General features: G+C 46.5%; 1 protein-coding gene across 1 annotated transcript in view; it reads left to right on the top strand.

Annotated features, from left to right (window-relative positions):
* The window catches only part of thrab (thyroid hormone receptor alpha b), a 106707-nt gene that overhangs the window by 66943 nt on the left and 20684 nt on the right, over positions 1-19080 (top strand). The window contains exon 3 of the mRNA XM_068582697.1: positions 14545-14875. Coding sequence (XP_068438798.1) covers positions 14820-14875 — 56 coding nt within the window. The 5' untranslated portion in view covers positions 14545-14819. The remainder of the gene's footprint in view (positions 1-14544; positions 14876-19080) is intronic.

Raw genomic sequence — 19080 nt, forward strand, 5'->3', positions numbered from 1 at the left:
GGTTACTCGTGGAACTCGAATAACCCGCCGGCCTCACGGCAGACGAGTCAACGTGCCGAGAAGCAGACCAACCTGAAAAGTAAAGAGTACAGTACAGTGTGTGTGTGTGTGTGTGTGTGTGTGTGTGTGTCAGGTCTTCAGTACAACGCTGACGTGCATCTGCATGGATGAAAAACCTGAAATGTTTCAAAAGAAGAAGAAGAAGGAGAAACGTTTCGGGGCCGAATTATTATTCGCACCTGCTCTTCCAGACAGTTGTGTTTCTGCAGAGCGGAGACGGACAGCATTCCTCTGTGTGTGTGTGTGTGTGTGTGTGTGTGTGTGTGCGCGTGTGTGTGTCAAACATGCGCATATCGCGGTGTGAAGTCAACCAAACGGACGCTCTTCTTCTTCCTCTTCTTCTTCTCCTTCTTCTTCTTCTTCTTCTTCTTCTTCTTCTTCTTCTTCTTCTTCTTCTTCTTCTTCTTCTTCCTCTTCTTCTCCTCCTTCTTCTTCCTCTTCCTCTTCTTGTTCTTCCTCTTCTTCTCCTTCTTCTTCCTCTTCTTCTCCTTCTTCTTCCTCTTCTTCTTCTTCTTCTTGTGTCTTCCGTCCTCGTTTCTCCTCGTCTCCTCTTTTGATTCTCTGATTGAGAGGAGCCTCCGGGCGAGAGCACGCCGGGGTCAGACGACGCAGACGGAGTTGTTTTTAATAATGAAGAAAGAGAGTGTGTGTGTGTGTGTGTGTGTGTGTGTGTGTGTGTGTGTGTGTGTGTGTGTGTGTGTGTGTGTGAAGTGCACTTGATTCTCCAGCGGCCTCAAAGAGCCTGCAGTGGAGCAGTGAACTTAAGCGCACTGAACCATTCTGACCTTTCCCGTGTGTGTGTGAGTGTGTGTGTGTGTGTGTGTGTGTGTGTGTATGTGTGTGCGCATGCATCCATACAGTATGTGGAGCCGTGTGTCTGATGCCACCAGCACAGTTTTAATCCATATGAACGTATGGATATGTGTGTGTGTGTGTGTGTGTGTGTGTGTGTGTGTGTGTAGGTGCGAGTATCTGGAGGAACAGGAATAGTTCATCCTCATTCCACACACAGACACACACACACACACACACACACACACACACACACACACACACACACACACGTGAGGGCATTCTCAGCTCAGACAGGAACTATCTAAGTGCACATAATGTTCTATTTGTTCTAGCGGTTCTTCTTTTAAATATTTTACTTCTCGTGCACGCTTTCTTTTTTCTTTTCTTTTCTTTTTTTTACATTAATCCACATCTACTTAATTATTTCAACGCTATTGGACTTTAACTCCCAAGTGAGAGTGTTTTTAATGCATTTTTTATACCCTATCTGGATGTTTGTCCATTGGACACACAGGATGGCGCCTGGAAAAAATGTGTCAACCAGCCAAAAATGAGATGGAAAATATCGGCAAATCCGCCAAAATCCAACATATTCCATCCATAAAAGTAGTCTGTTGTTCGACTGCGTCTCGCTAACGTCTCGCTAACGTCTCGCTAACGTCTCTAACGTCTCGCTAACGTCTCTAACGTCTCGCTAACATCTCGCTAACGTCTCTAACGTCTCGCTAACGTCTCTAACGTCTCGCTAACGTCTCGCTGACGTCTCGCTAACGTCTCGCTAACATCTCGCTAACATCTCTCTAATATCTTGCTAACGTCTCGCTAACGTCTCTCTAACGACTTCATAACGTCTCTCTAACGTCTCGCTAACATCTTACTAACGTCTGGCTAACGTCTGGCTAACGTTACTCTAAAATCTTGCTAACATCTCGCAAATATCTTGCTAACGTCTCGCTAACATCTCGCTAACGTCTTAGTAATGTCTCAGTAACATCTTGCTAATTTCTCTCTAGCGTCTCTCTAACATCTCGCTAAGGTCTCGCTAAAGTCTTCGTAATGTCTCTCTAACGTCTCGCTAACGTCTGCTAAGACATTAGCCACAGGAAACCCAAGAGCTTTTATTTTGAAGGAGGACGATCGTGTTATTTCAAGCTCCGCAGTCTCACTTTAATAATTCACGGCGATCCGTAATTAAAAGCCGGCGAGCTGAAGTTTGGTGTCGTGTGATGTGTTCGGGACGTTCGGCTTCATCTGCTTTGGCTTTGAACGTCGGTTTGATCATATTATATTTGATTTCTGCCTCTCTTTTTTTTTTAAATGTTTTATTTGCGATGAATAATTGATACGGCCTGAAATATGAAACAGAGGAGAGGAAGAGAAGAGCCGCTGTTTCATTTCTGTTTTCCAAACAATCGCGGCGGTCACATGACCTCCTGCTCCATGATGCAATAAATCTACAAATCGAAACACGCGACGTATGTTTTCCCCGCTTGAAAACACGTCTGGAGGGAACGATCCGTGTTCTCCGAGGCCGTCACATGTTCTCCTGCGTGACAGACGCGTCTCCCAACAGCTTTTTTTTTTTTTTTTTACATCAAGGCTACCCGATTATTACCCAGATTCCTGCCCGACGAGGCAGAAACACAACGTGGAGGTGACGCTGACGGGCCGCTGACAGCCACGGCCCCGCCTCCCTCTTTTAGCCCCGCCCCCATCACGGCTGAGGGCCCCTTTTTTGTGTGGGGGGGGGGGTTTGCCACATGTACCTTCTCGCAGCGACACATCCTCCTCTTCCTCTTCCATCCGTGAGTTTGACTGTCTGTGACGCGGCGGAGGATCCTCGCCTCTGATTGGTTGTTGAGCTTCATGCTGAAGGCGGCAAAAAAACATGAAAACGCCGAGTTGTGCAGAATAGTGTGTTTTTTTTGTCTTCGTTCATTCGAGTCGTTTACAATCTGACCCGCCTCGACCTTCTTGCACATCTGTAAAATAATAAGCGCATTCATCAAAACCCAAAGTGTCCTTTTCAGTCGTGAAGCAACACCAAAAAAAGAAGTAGAAGAAGAAGGAAGGAAGGATCGTAGTTTAAGGGGAACGGACCGCTGCGCTGACAGATGACAGATCACCAGCAGCGCACCGAGGCGCTCCTCGAGGCGTCTGCCAGACAGGTGCAGCCTGTCTGAACACACACATCCTAAAGGAGGACACACTCCCTGCTCCCTTCCTCCCTCCTCCCTCCCTCCCTGCTCCCTTCCCTCCTAAAAGCGTCCTCCATCACTCTCAGCGGTAACGCTGACGAGAGACTCGGAGACGTGTTTAGGCCGCGCAGAAATCCATCCTGACACCCAACATCATTCTGTCTGCTGCACACACACACACACACACACACACACACACACACACACACACACACACAACCTGGACATGTGGTGTATAGGCTGCCACATGGACACAATGTTCCTCAAGATTTTTGGGCACACACACACACACACACACACACACATACACACACACGCACTGGCGGCAAACTTCGGATGAACTCACACACACGCTACGAAAAAACACACTGTGTCTGCTGCTTCGGACTGAATCTGGATGTACTCTATCCGTGTGTGTGTGTGTGTGTGTGTGTGTGTGTGTGTGTGTGTGTGTGTGTGTGTGTGTGTGTGTGTGTGTGTGTGTGTGTGTGTGCGTTTCCATGGAATGAAAACAAGGAGAAAGCACGGAAAAGATGATTGAGTCAGTTTTTAATTTTAATCCTCCGGGACGTTTTGACAGCTCTGGCTCTCGCCGCCTTTCACCGCTTCTTCCTCCTCCTCCTCCTTCTCCTCCTCCTCCTCCTCCTCCTCCTCCTCCTCCTCCTCCATCTTCATATCTTCCCCTCGACCCCGACCGCTTTCCTCTGTTTCTTATCAGCCGTGTTTGTGTGTTTGCGAGTCAAAAACCTGTCGGCTGCTCGTCCCCCTGATGCACTCGGACGTTGTTCAGAGGGGATTTCTTTTTTTTTGTGGGAACAATGAGGAGTGTGTTTTGGACACGCTGCATGTGTACAGCACGTGTGTGTGCGTGTGTGTGTGTAGTCTGCGATGCTGTCCACATGTGGGCAGCTGTGTGTGTGTGCGTGTGTTAATCACATCCAGGACCACACAGGAGTCAGGGGCCCCGCGGTTCCACAGTTACCCCGAACCAAGACACCACCTTCCAGCCCGCCGGCTCCACCTTTCCAGAGGGGTGGTGGGTGACGGGGCCTCCTCCATCACCTTCTCCCCTTTCATGGGTCCAGCCGAGGCGGTTGTGGGGTGGGTTGTGTGGCCGCGGGGCCCCCAGGGGCCCCACCAGGCAGCGCTGTGGTCTCTTTACAGTGTGTGCTTTATTGCTCGTTACTGAGGAGGCCGAGGTGTGGAGGCAGCGATGGAAAAGGCTGCAGGGAGGAGACGAGGAGACGAGGAGACGAGGGGTCCTGCAGGGGTGCGGCCCAGTGCTGCGGCCCAGTGCTGCGGCCCAGTGCTGCGACCCAGTGCTGCGGCCCAGTGCTGCGGCCCAGTGCTGCGGCCCAGTGCTGCGGCGCAGTCATCGTGTGACGATCCAAACGATCGATTCTTAACGTTCATTTTTATTTTTTTCTCCCTTTTCTTTATGCTAAATGCATCATGGTGACATATATATATATATATATATATATATATATATATATATATATATATATATATATATATATATATATATATTTGTTTCATAGCTCTACAATCAGACCTCGAGGCCGAAGAAAAACGTCTAAAAAAACCTTTTTTTGTTGTTTTTTAATAAATAAACCTGCGTGGGTGAAGATGGGGGTGTGCTGAATAATTAATGTTTCCTCTCACGTCACAATTTGTCGAAGCTTTGCTACTTTGTTTCCTCCTCTTGCACACATTTATTGATGTTTTTTTGTTGTTTTTTTATGAGTTTTTTTTTTTTGCTCACTCGACAAAAGTCTGGTTTGTTGTATTTGAGCTGAGGGGCTGGTGCCTGGATCTCCCAAACACACACACACACACACACACACACACACTCTCTACTGCCAGGCTTGTGTAGTGCAACACACACACACACACACACACATGCACACACGTGCAAACAATTGCTGTTGTTTCGCAACCAGTTTGGGAGATGAAAATCTGTGAATCTGTTTTTTTTCTGTACTCGCGCGGCGAGCGCTCGCAGGAGGAGCTCACGTGTTCTTAATACAACGACTCGTAAGTCGACGCTCTTCCACCCGGCTGTTGTTTATTAAGCGGAGTAAACAAAAGCGGTCATCGGGACATGTTTTAGGAAAAGTACGAAGCGTTTTTTTTTTTTGAAGGAGCGCAGCGGAGGATGCTGAATATAAATATCAGGAAAAGGACAAAGATGAGGAGCCGAGGTCAGCGCTCCGGCTGCGTGGATACTGCTTTATTACACGTTTATTACACGTTTATTACACGTTCCCGTCGTCTGGATCGCTTCACAGGTTGTTTTCTGAGGGTTCCTCCGGAGCGTAGCGTGTTTATTTTGTGTTTTCGGTCGGAAAACAAACAAATAGCGTCTTTGTTTGTTTCAATGTTGAGACGCAAAGACGTCGTATGCTCTTGTTTTTTAAAGGGAGGGGGTTTCCCTCGTTGCTTCATCGCCAAAGGAGACCTCTCCCCGGGCCGTTGGCATGGCAACAGCACCTGTGCGCGCGCTCGCGTGTGTGTGTGTGTGTGTGTGTGTGTGTGTGTGTGCACCAGAGAGATGACAGAGAGGCCAAAGCAGAGCGATTGCCCAGATTGCTGGCACAGTTGGACAAAGTTACCCATGCAGTCACAGCCTGTGTGTGTGTGTGTGTGTGTGTGTGTGTGTGTGTGTGTGTGTGTGTGTGTGTGTGTGTTTGGTGCTGCAGGTTAGGCTCAGGGCCCAGAAACACACACACAACCTCTCCTCCAGCCTGCTATGTTGGCATTACCAGCTCAATCTGCCCAACGTTGAACACACACACGTTTACACACACACACGTTTACACACTAACACACATTAATGAAGCGATACAAAAACACACACACACACACTGAAAATGGAATTCCCCACTCGGCTAGCCCGTCTAATTATACCACCTGCACAGGCTGCCACGCACACACACACACACACACACGGACACACACACATGTTTTAAGTTTGATCTGACCTTTAAAGCAGCTATTTTCATACGTCCATACATGTGTCCATATCCATGCATGTGTTTTTGGAACATGTTTTCATGCTTTAATGTTAAAAAAAGCACTTTATTTTCCTCACACTGTCGGTCTGAATCCATGTGAATCGGCGCCTGTCCCTTTAAGAGGCTTTCTCTTCAGTGTGTGCACGGAAGAAATGACTTGGCCCTCTTCAGATTGTGTAGATCTTCATCTTAAACCAACACGTTGCTGATTAAATAACGCATGCGTTGCCCCCGAGGGGCAGCGCTCCCTGTAACTCTGTTTTAATAGCCGCCGCTGGAGGCTAACATAATGCACATTGACCCCGCCTTGTTCAAGCCCCTCGAACGCACCGCGACGCTTTGTACCCCAAAAGCAAACAGCGGCGGTAATCTCTCTTCATCCGCGTTGTGCAGCGACAATGAGACACTTCCACGAGCTGCGAGGAAACGCACAAGTGTGAGGAAGTGCAACTCTCCGGGAAAAGCAATCAGGAGAGGGAAGGGGGGGGGGGGGGTGTAACACACACACACACACACACACACACACATTCATGCAGCGTCCGACAGTTTCACACAGAGTTGAGTTTTCACTTAAGGTGGGATGACGAGGCGGCGGGAACGATGTGTGTCTGGAGGCGTCAGGTGGAAAGAGATTAAAATCATGAGACCAGAAAGAAAGGAGGGAGGATTCATGGAAATATGGTGAAAAGTCATGGAAATATGACTAAAGGTCATAGAAATATGGTTAAAAGTGATGGAAATATGATTAAAAATCATGGAAATATGGTTAAAAGTCATGGAGTTATGATGAAAAGTCATGGAAATATGATAAATTCATGGAAATGTGGTGAAAAGTCATGAAAATATGGTGAAAAGTCATGGAAATGTGGTTAAAAGTCATAGAAATATGATTAAAAGTCATGAAAATATGATTAAAAGTCATGGAAATATGGTTAAAAGTCATGAAAATATGATTAAAAGTCATTGAAATATGGTTAAAAGTCATTGAAATATGGTTCAAAATCATGGAAATATGGTGAGACGTCATGGAGATATGGAAAGAGTGTATAATCATGGGTCCACCTTAAGAAAGGGGGAGGAGGGAAGGAGGGAGGAAAGGAGGGAGGGAGGGAGGAAGGAGGGGGCTGCAAGGGGAGGAAAAGAGAAGACTTGGAGGAGAGGAACCCAGAAGTGAGCTGGATTTGTTTTCCAAACGCAGTCACATTCTTGGCAGCACCTTCGCTCGTCCTTGCCAGAGGAGGGTGGGAATAGGAGGGAGGGATGAGAGAGAGAGAGAGAGAGAGAGAGAGAGAGAGATTGTTTTTTTCTTTTAGCTCAGTGCATTAAAGTTACCATGTTATCTATGGCGGTACTTGTAATATCCACACAGACTGTAATCCCTCCTCAGTGTTCAGCGCCGTCGGGCCTTTAAAGTGTACATCGCCTCATTTAGCCCCCCGCTGACAAAATGTACTATTCTATATTTAGTCCCATACAATTGCACGGACCAATCACAGCGTGTCCTCGGGGTGTCCCCCCCTCCCTCCCCCCTCTTCCCTCCCCCCCCTCCCTCCTCCGCCTGCAGGGCCTCCGCTCGCCTCCCGTCCGCATAGAAACCTTTTTTTTTTGATTTTCAAAGTTGACCGAAAGTTCACGCACGGCGATCTTTGATGAATGCTTTCAGTCATTCATGAGGAGGAGAGAAAATAAATAGAGGAAAAGAGGAAGAAAGAAAGAAAGAAGGAAAGGTTCCCCTGGTTCTTTAATGTGAAGACGTTCTGCTGCTTTAAAGACATCGTAGAAATTTAAATATTCTGGTTTTTTTGACGGTCGGCTGAGCAAAAAGCCCAAAAATCGCTTGTTTCGGGCCTTTTCCCTCCCCGTGCCCGGCCTTTTTCTTTCCCCTTCCCTCGCGTGCCGCTGAGCAAGGCAGCTGGGGGTGAAGAAAAGCGTAGAACCAGCAGCTCCGAGCGTCGTCTTCGCACGTAAGCGGCTGACTTTTCCCTCTCGGCGCTTTTCTGCGTTTCGCTTTTTTTCCCCGGTTTTTCGGCTCCGACCCGCCGGCCCCCGTTGACCCCCTAGGGGGGATGTTTGTGTCGCAATCGCGGATGTATTATGACACAACGAGCACCTGGGCCAGGTTGTGTAAATGCAGACCAACACTAAAAGACACACACACACACACTCAGAGAGAGAGAGAGTAGTTTGCAGTCGTTCCATCATTCTCCGTCGATTTGCATCTCTTCTTACATGTCTTGTCTCTGTGGTGATTCTGTGTCTATTTGTGGTTGTTTTGCATCATTTTGTAGTTATTTGTCGTCCTTTTTGCATCTTTTTGTCATCGTTTTTTCTGCTAAACTGTCACTTAAGGGGCTCTTTTCCCTCCCCGGGGGACCCGTTCAGTAATCCATCCACACTTAGCTGTTAATCTGGGAGCCAAAGTAACGAATGTCAAAGGGGCTCTGCTTCCTCCCAAGGGAAGGAGGGGGGAGGAGGTTTTGTGTGTGTGTGTGTGTGTTGTTTTTTTTAAATGCCTTCATCATCATTACTTCTGAAAGTGTCACGGAGACAACCGGAGGAGTTCACAAAGCGCTGCAAAAGAGACGGGCGGAGAGACGCGCCGACGCCAAAAAAAAATCTGTCAAAAAAGAAAATAAAAAAAAAAACACGGGTTGAAAGAAACACACAAACGAGACGACAAATAAAAGAATTGCTGCAACAAAAAAGTTGCATTGCCGTGCCACGCGGCCCCGTTACCCCCCCCCCCTTGCGTGTCCTTGGCCGTGCAGACGGTATATCTACATGCACACCCTGACGTGCAAACAGAGCCAGAAACATGCTGTCACCAGCAGAGTCAGGCTAGGACACCGTGTTCCCATCTGCAGCGGGGCGAGACTGTACTATATATAAAGACGTATAGACACACACACACACACACACACACACACACACACACATTCCCGTGCCTGCACATGCCGGGGCCCAAGAACGTGTCAAGATTTTAAAGGGACGATTGTTTACTTGTTTGACATCCAAGTCAGGGGGACACATGAGACGGGCCGGCCGCCGCTGATCCCGGCGTGAAAGCTCTCCGGGGTCACAGGAGGTCAAAGGTCAAACGGTTTGAAACCGGAGACTCCGTGTTTTGGAATTTCTTTCCTCCTTTTTTTTTTTTCCTCCCCCCGATAGCAAGTGTCCCGAGCTGCTGAGTCAAGAGTCGAGTCTCCCGTCGTTAAAAAAATTAAATAGTGAGTTTGTGCGTGTGTGTGTGTGTGTGTTTAGGTTGAACATTAACATTTTAGTGTATGCACATGTCTGCGTTCAAAGGTCAGCTTCTAAAGAAAAACAGGCCGCCAAAAGGTCGCATTTTGTCGCTTTGTTGTGACCCGTTAGCGCCCCGCTAATGAGGCCCTGACAACAATTAGCCTGAAACCTGATCTCTCTGTGTTTGACTACTTGTGACCCGAGGGTGCTCACCTCTCCCTCCCCCCCTTGGTTCACCTCTCTTTCCTTCACCGCATGCGCCACATCAACAACTTGGCCCCCGGCCGCTCTGTTCTATTACTTAACCACTAATTGCTCCCACCCTTGGGAGTCGAGGGTGAGGAGCGCTGACCCCTCCACCACGTCTGCTGTCATGGTGTGAATTTTAACACTGAGGGGTTCCTCCTCTGGGGGGCTTAAAGGCCGAAACCACCACCACCACCACCACCAGCGTCATTGCGTTACATTAGGAAACCTGCCGCTCCTCTGAGACGTCTGCGTTTCGCGGCGGCAAAAGACGGATCACAGCCGAGCGTGAACCGCATGAAAGAGCGACTTGTGATCGGCCCCGAAACGCCAGCTGCTGCTGCGAGAGGCGTGTCCTAAGTCGTCCCAACAGGTGACTTGTGGACTCGGCTTCTTGAAGTGATTGGTCAATACATACAGGCATGTAAATACGGTTTAAAGTCATGTAAATACGGTTTAAAGTCATGGAAATTTGGTTTAAAGTCAAGGAAATGTGGTTTAAAGTCATAGAAATATGGTTTAAAGTCCTGGAAATGTGGTTTAAAGTCATGGAAATTTGGTTCAAAGTCAAGGAAATGTGGTTTAAAGTCATGGAAATGTGGTTTAAAGTCATAGAAATATGGTTTGAAGTCTTGAAAATTTGGTTTAAAATCATGGAAATTTGGTTTGAGGTCATGGACATGTGCTTTAAAGTAATGGAAATATGGTTAAAAGTCACGGAAATACGGTTAAAAGTCATGGAAATATAATTTAAAGTCAAGGAAATATGATTTAAAGTCACAGAAATTTGGTTTAGAGTCATGGTTTAGAGCGGCCCGAAACGCGACTTAAAAAAAAGTGTAAATCTTCATTCTTACGATTAATTATCCCGGATACGGGAGCCGCCATCTTGGCATTCCAACATCATTTTGGAGCCGGAGCCTGTACAGTGGTGAAAAGCAGTAAACAAAGCAGTAAACAAAGCAGTAAACAAAGCCAGCGTTCCCCTCATGGCGTCAGTACTGCAGCTGGCGAGCTCCCAAAGATCCTCCTCAACGTAATTGGACCGGAGACATACTGTAATTCCTTAATATTGTGTTTTTCGGTGCCTGCGTGTCTTTTAATAACAGCGTAACCTGATATCTCTCCCATCAACAACAACACCACAGCGCCCTTGACCTTAACGATTTCCTCCGGGCGTGGAACCGAACCTCCTCCTCCTCCTCGCTCGGGGAACAAGAGGGGGCATCGATCTCTTTGGGCCTGGAACCGAGCAGGACGAGGGCGCGGGTCGTGTTTAATGAATCCTCGACGTGCGTTCGCTACTTTATTCTTTTGATGCGTTTTCAAGGCTGCAGTCGCTTCAGAGCGCGCAATTAAAAGGTGAGCGTTTCTTTCCTTCAGGGGGGAAAAATACCAGGTTTTTTGCAGGCCCAATTAAAATTTGGAAGCTGTCCTGGAAGGGAAGAGAATCGAGGTGCATGTGGCTGAGACATGTGAGGTGTGTGTGTGTGTGTGTGTGTGTGTGTGTGTGTGTGTTCACAGTTACTGTTTGATCGTAGAGAACCGGTTTGATTCGTGCTCAGTGATTGCAGCTTTTCTGATGTTGTGCACCAGACATGCTGAATCTATACTCTACTATTCGTGTGTGTGTGTGTGTGTATGTGTGTGTGTGTGTGTGTGTGTGTGTGTGTGTGTGTGTGTTCAAGTTGTCAACGAAAGTATCTCCAAAAGTTCTCACAAACAAACAATCCACATCTATCAACAAGTGCCACGCAGGTAAAAAAAAAAAAAGAAGGAAAATATAGTTTGGTTTTGGAGCGTACTGTCCCTTTAAGAGCGACCGCTCACAGCCTCTGTCTGTCCATGCACTGCATTATGGGAGCCTTACATCTCCCAGTTACACCAGAATATGTGTTTATGAGTTTCTGACCCCCGTATCTCTCGCCGCCAACGGAAAGGTCGCCAAAGAGAGCCCGTCTCTCTCGCTGTTATTCGTCTTCCAGCCGCGGATTTACTGGGTTTATTTTGTCTCCGTTCCAACGGGTCTTTTTCTTTACCTCTCCTCAACTTTACCCCCGTGGCCTCCCGCACGAAATCCAGCACATATATACGATCTCCAGCTCACTTTATCTCTCCTTATCTCCTCGCTGTCTTTCCTCGGCTCTCCGCCTTCTTGCCGCGGACTTGACGAGCAATGTGTTCGGGCCCCGACCTCAACAGGCCTTGTGAATATGAGCATAACCGCCTCAGTGGGGGGGGCAAAGTCCAACGAGTACATACAAGGACACAGTAGTTAGGAGGGCCACGACAGTATGTATGTATATACATGTATATATATATATATATATGTATATATACATATACATATGTATATATACATATGTATATATATATATGTATATATATATGTATATATACATACATATATATGTATATGTATATATATAAGTATATATGTATATACGTATACGTATATATATGTATATATATATACATATATATATACATATATATATGTATATATATATACATATATATATATATATATATATATATATATATATATATTACAATTTGTTTTTCTGTAAAATTCCTTGATGGAGTGTTCTGGAAATGGAAACTTTGTAGCACTTTTGGTGCAAGAACCGTACACTAGCGGCACTTTGATAACTTGAAAAAGCCCTCAGAGGTCGCTGAAGTGGACTCGAGGGACGAGGCCGCGACGCCATTTACACCAAACAACAATGGCGGCGGCGGCGGCGTTGCAGTTTATTCTTCTGTGCACTAATATATGTTGAGAGCAACACATTTTAATTACAGCTTTTTGTTCAGGGAGGATAAATAAGGGGAAATATTCATAAATAATACATTCATATGTATTTATATTTAAATTAATATATTTATCATGCACCCAGTATATATGTATATATATATATATATATATATATATATATATATATATATATATATATATATATATATATATATATACTCTTTCCTCCTCTCTCCTCTGTCTCCTCTCTCCTCTCTCTCTCTTCTCCATCCCTCTGTGATAAACAAGTAATTGTTTGTTTGCACAAACAGCAGCTCCTCTTGTCACAGTGTTGTGATAGAGAGGAGGGAGGCCTCCATAGAGGACACACTCCATTAGCGGAAAGCCTCCGGGCTTCATGTCATCACCACTCCGTCCTGCTCGGTCAGAGCGAACAGAGCGTCTCTGGTTTGTTTGTTTGTTTGTTTGTTTGTTGAGTGTGTGCTCGAGAAACAGAGTTCTTGAATAATTGTTCTTTTAAATGAAGAAAAGGTTGTTACAGATGTGTCTGTATGATGTTTGAGATGTAATTAGCTGATGTTAATGTTTTTATTATCATATATATATACATATATACATGTATGTATGTGTGTATATATCTATATATATATATCTATATATATATCTATATCTATATATCTATATATATATATATATATATATATATATATATATATATATATATATATATATATATATATATATAGATATATGTCAAATAGAACAAGAGCCCGAGGGGACTTTGCTTGTTTTGTCCGTTCAAAACACAAAGATATTGAATTAAAAACAGCAGACAGCATCCCTCAACTGGCTAATATTTGGCGTTTTTGCTTGAATAATTGCCTAATTAAAAACAATAAATAGATAACAAACGTTATCCTATCTGACCACTAATTGAGCAATTGTTTCAACACTGATTTAATGAGATAATGAGCCCATTAGTCCGTCTCCACTAAGCCAATCTCTCAGTGGCAACCTGATAATCTTTGATATGCTTTTTCCAACTGTTGAATTATATGCCATCATCATCACCATCATCATCATCATTACTGTCTCAACGTCCGTCAGCGCCGCACAGAAGGAGTGTGACTCATTCTAAAAATGACTCCAAAAGCAACTCCCTTGTTTTGAATATGTATGTAATCTCTCTATTAGCAGTTAAAAAAAAACAACATAATAATATCAGTCACGTCTAAGGACGTTCTCATGCCCGTATCCCACTGTTCCGGATTAAAAAGGCATTGAACCGGGGGATTAGCGGAGGGTAAGCATAAAGCCTTTCTTTGACAACACGGGAGGGAGGCAGAGGGCTAATGGATCAAGACACACACACACACAGACACACACACACACACAGATCAGCTGCTTGTCTCAACAAAGCTACTTAACCCCCGCGTGAGAGGTGACATTCCTGTCGGAAGTTTTTCCAGGAATTATCAAGTTGTGGTTGAAGGTGACGACGCTCCGACCTCTGACCTCCAGGCCACTGTAGCCCGTTTTAACTCGCCGTGTGTGTGTGTGTGTGTGTGTGTGTGTGACTCGGGAGAATCCATCTGCTGGCGGCTGTTTTCCCCTCCTCTGACCCCGGTCGTCTGCGGTGTGCGTGTCACTCATTCCCCTCCTTGAGACGCTCTCTTTTGTACCTCAAGGAACTTCAGGTTAAAAGTGTGTAGCAGGAATGTGTTGTTCTCAGCGAGTCGGGCGTGTGTGCGTTTTTCTATCCCGCTGGGGACCAACACCTGACATATCACTCACCCCAATTTCAGGTTGAACATTTTTAAGAGCGCTTTTGATGTCATTTTTGTGTTAACACAAAAATATCATGATTTAAGCAGTCAAAGCCACGACTCTAGACCCTTCAGAAAGGGAGGACCCCGCCAGGCTGGTTCCAGTCAGTGGTCCCCACGGGGTTATAAAAACATGTATGTGTGTGTGTGTGCATCTGAAACGAGCAAAGGGTTTTGTTGACGAGACCTCGATGAATGCACGACAAAATAGACTGCAATCATTTTGTTGTATCATGGATTAATCTGCTGGTTATACACTCAATTACACAACTAATCATGACAATTCCTGGCCAGTGTCCTGGACATATTCACATTTGCCGTCGAGTTTTTCTCCCTTTTGTGTTAAAAACAACGCAATATATCACGGTTTCAGCTCACAGGGTCCTTTTTTTGCTCTCTTCCAGACTGGATCCCGCATCCCTGAGACCCTCCGACTCACACCCCCTCGATCACGATTGACCTCCAACGTCTCGCCGGTTCCACGCCGCTCCGGAGACACTCCCCCACCTTCGACCCATCCTTCCGAAAAAAAAGAAAATAGACCCCCCCCTCCCCCCGGGACGGGACCCCGTCATGTTTCACTGACGGGCCCCTCCCGACCGGCGAATGACAAGCGGGCATCCGAGGGTGGGGCTTGCCTCAGTCTCTCATGATTGGCTGCTGGATGGAATTAAGGTGAATGGAACTCGAGTCCAAGGAGCCGGACCCTAACCCATCAGAGGGAGAGGAGAAACGGTGAGTCGGCACATTCGAGCTCGCGCTTCAGCCATTTAAAACAAGATGTGTTTGTCAGACAGATAAAAACGTGAGAAAGCAGGTTTTTAAAGATGTGAAAATGACCTTTAACCTTTTGGAAACCTCCCGTGCCATTTTTAAGTCCCAGCATGCCCCATTCAGACAATCTTTTTGGCATAAAATATGTAATTTTCTATTTTTGAACCGAACTACACAGTTTTTTTTGACTGAAACTCCTTCCTAACAGGCCAAGGCTTTGTTTTATTGTGATTTTTGTTGCAGATTACAATTTTTTATGTCCTAATATTTCCAAAAAGGTGTCTTAGTGACCGCTCCAGGAGGCATTTTTGGGAAAACTGTTCTCATATCATGCTGGATGTTCATAGTTACGATCAAAATATCTTTTTAAAAGTGATTTTTATACAGATATGCATTTCTTTCCTAAGACTTTGCTGAACAAATACATACAATAAACACAAGTATTGGCATTAATTTGGGGATCCTACGACGACTCAAACACAGGAAAAATGAGGTCTGAAGACAAAATTGGTTTCCACAGTTTTCAATTCCTGTTTTAATCGACGCAAACCGTCATTTTCCCTACCGAGCGTATATAAATTGTCGCCGTCACAAACATCCCTTCGGACCCGACAATGAACACATAACACAAACACTCCCTCAGCAAATTGTCCACTTGTGGCGAGCGTCGCTTCCCCGTCGGCCTGTGCAACATTTAAAAAGCAAGACGCGCCACCGACGAAGCTTTAAACCGTCGACTCCGATGTAAACATTTCCCTGAAGCGAAGCAGGCCTCGGCTTTCTGTTATTGCACCGTGACGTATGGAGGAAGGGTCTTCTGAGGACGCCCGAGAGGGATTCTGGGAGTTTTCCCCTTATCGTTTCACCGGATCGTTCTCATGGTCCTCTCTCCAGACGAGCTAAACAACAAAAGCATTTTTTCTTCTTCCTTCTCCTTCGCCGCCGCCGCTCTCTTCCTCTCGTCTGGATTGTTTTCCAGAGAAGTGAGAGCTTAAAGCTACAACTGACCTCCTCCTCCTCCTCCTTCCCCTCCTCTTCCTCCTCCTCGCTCCATGGCCTGGAGGAGCAGAACCAGTCGGGCCGGAGAGAGAAAGCGCCGAAAACACAAAACAAACACGGTGCTGCTTAAGCCCCCTTTCTCATAAATGAAAACATAATATTAGTGGAATGGAGGCCGCCGGGGAGGAAGGGGCCCTCCGTGAGTGGAAGGGGCCTCCGGCTGAAAGAGAAAAGCCTTATCAATGCGTATCAATCTGCTCCGGCTTTTAGGAGGAGAGCTCGCTTCAGTTACAGAAGTCTTGTGACGGCTTCACGGGACGGAGAGCGAGAGAGATAGATCCTCCCGCTACCATTTTCAGTCCCAGCATGCCCCTTTCAGACAATCTTTTTACCATTTTTGAGCGGAACGACACAGTTTTTTTGACTGAAACTCCTTCCTAACAGGACAAGTCTTTGTTTTATTGTGATTTTTGTTGCAGATTCTGATTCTTTAGGTCCTAATCTTTCCAGAAAGGTGTCTTATTGACGCTCCAGGAGGCATTTTTAGGGGAATCTGGCTCATATCATGCTGCATGTTCATAGTTACGATCAAAATATCTTTTTAAAAGTTTTTGTTTTTTTTGCAGATATGCATTTTTTCCCAGGACTTTGCTGAACAAATACATACAATAAACACAAGTATTGTAATTAATTTGGGGTTCCTACGAGGACTCAAACACAGAGAAAAGAAGGTCTGGAGCCCAAATTGGTTCCACAGTTTGTTTTAGGAAGAACATGGACGCTCCGGTTTTAACCGACACGAAGCATACGAGTGTATTTGAATCGTCACAAACATCACATTACGTGTCTTCATGCAGTCGTCCAATAAAAAAAAGGTTTATTGCCTTGTTTATTTAGTTAAAAACCCGCAGCCCTTCTGTTTACGACTTGTAGAGTTTACGACGCTCAGACGGCGACGAGAGGAGCTTCCTGAAATCTCCGTCATCATCATCATCATGATAATAATAATAAATATGAGTTGATGTCATTAGGCCGGAGAGACTCGCCGGCTCCACGCGCCGCGTGACGAGCTCGTGTGAGGAAAAGTCAAGCCGGAGGAGGATTCCTCGAGCCAACATGAGCACCTGTCGGGGGATTAACAGCTCTGCCTCCGGGGGGAACAGGGAACAGGGAACAAGGGGCCAGTTGGTGCCGTCCCGGATGCAGATGAGGAGGCGGAGGGAAGGAGGGCCCATACATCGGCTTTTCTTTTTTTATAGGTGCGAGTATTCTGCGCATCTCCGCACCGAGCGAGGCGGCAATTACAAGCACGAAGAGTGAAAGCTCCCCGCGAGGAGGCCGGGGGGGAGGTTACATATCAGCGGCGTGTTCGGTATGACGGTGGCTTTTTTTTTTTACTGTGTATGTTAAATCCCTTCCCCCCCTCCCCCTCCCCTCTGCACGTTGTCACCCTTTTGTTTCGCGGCCCCTCCGGCGGGCTCTTTGAAGCGATGTGCTATAGTTACACCTCGTCCCCCGAATGCAACACCTGCGCTCGCGTGGATCAGGGTTTTGTTTTTTGCGAGACGCCCTCGCGTCAAGGTTCTCCAGAGCCGATGAGAAAAAAAAACTCTCAAAAGCTCGACGCCGCTTGAGTCCTCGTCCTCTCCTCGGTGGCTCATTAAGGTCGCGCGCCGGGTCGAGTTCAAACTTCAAACGGAGGCGTGCGAGTCCCGGCTTTGCGTCACCTCCCCCCCCCCTCTCTATCCTCACATGTCGGCTTGCAGTGTGTTGCGTCGACAGCGGCAGGCTTGCACCATAGCGTGTGTGTGTGTTCCTGTGTGTGTGTTGCTTCAATGTACCCAGGAATCTATGTTGGTGGATTATAATTGCCGGGACAATAAGACGGCGGTTTGAACACAGTGTTCTGTACATTAGACGGCTCGTGAGACCTTTGTGCTCGCCACAGGTACGACCTGTTTTCTCTCCGCCAGATAATAACCCCACGGTATCTTTCAGACGGGAACCCGTCCCGGCATCCAGCCACGCAATGAGATTCTTTTCATTCGCACCCTGAACGCATCACTGCTGCTATTTCTGCTCGCAAAAAAAAAAAAAAAAAAAACTAGACAAGATCCTGCTTTTCAAGCCGGGTTGTGGTTGTGGGTCCCCCGCTGTGCGGGGTTTCATGATTCAGTGTTAATGTTGAGCGTCGCTGAGAGAGACAACCTGTTGTGGGTCTGTTGTGGGTCTGTTGTGGGTCTGCAGATGCAGCTCTTTTGTTTGGTAAACACACGCTCTGGGCGATGTGTCCTCAGGTGTAAAACATGAAGCGACCGGCTGTTGAAGCAATAACACGGCGCCCCGTTGCGCCGCCGTTGCAGCGGGTTGCGTCGCATATGCTGAGAACAAGGGCTTCTGGGTAAAATGTCAAGTGTGTGTGTGTGTGTGTGTGTGTGTGTGTGTGTGTGTGTGTTTTCTGGGAGAAGGAAGTGTTGTTGAAATATTTACCTTAAAGTTAAAGTGTTAGATTCAAGTTAATGTGTGAGAGAGGCGCGTGTGTGTGTGTGTGAGCGTGTGTGTGTGTGTGTGTGTGTGTGTGTGTGTGTGTTAGTCTCAAGTGGCAAATTCAACTAAATGTTAGAGAGAGAGAGAGGCAGCAGCAGGAGTGTGTCTGTGTGTCTGTGTGCGTGTGTGTGTGTTAGATTCAAGTGTCGAATTCAACTAAATAAGATAGAGAGAGGCGGCAGCAGGATTGTGTGTGTGTGTCTGTCTGTGTGTGTGTATGTTAAATTTAACTAAATATAAGAGAGAGAGAGAGAGAGAGAGAGATAAAGAGATAGAGAGAGAGGCAGCAGCAGGATTGTGTGTGTGTGTGTGTGTGTGTCTGCGTGCATATGTGTGTGTGTGTGTGTGTGTCTGCGTGCATGTGTGTGTGTGTGTGTCTGTGTGTGTCTGCGTGCATGTGTGTGTGTGTGTCTGTGTGCATGTGTGTGTGTGTCTGCGTGCATGTGTGTGTGTGTGTGTGTCTGCGTGCATGTGTGTGTGTGTGTGTGTGTCTGTGTGCATGTGTGTGTGTCTGTGTGTGTCTGCGTGCATGTGTGTGTGTGTGTGTCTGCGTGCATGTGTGTGTGTGTGTGTGTGTGTGTGTGTCTGCGTGCATGTGTGTGTGTCTGTGTGTGTCTGCG

This window comes from Clinocottus analis, unplaced genomic scaffold (genome assembly GCF_023055335.1).
Source record: "Clinocottus analis isolate CAN_PGR_092001 unplaced genomic scaffold, fCliAna1.0.p SCAF_19, whole genome shotgun sequence".
NCBI classification, from domain to species: Eukaryota; Metazoa; Chordata; class Actinopteri; order Perciformes; family Cottidae; genus Clinocottus; species Clinocottus analis.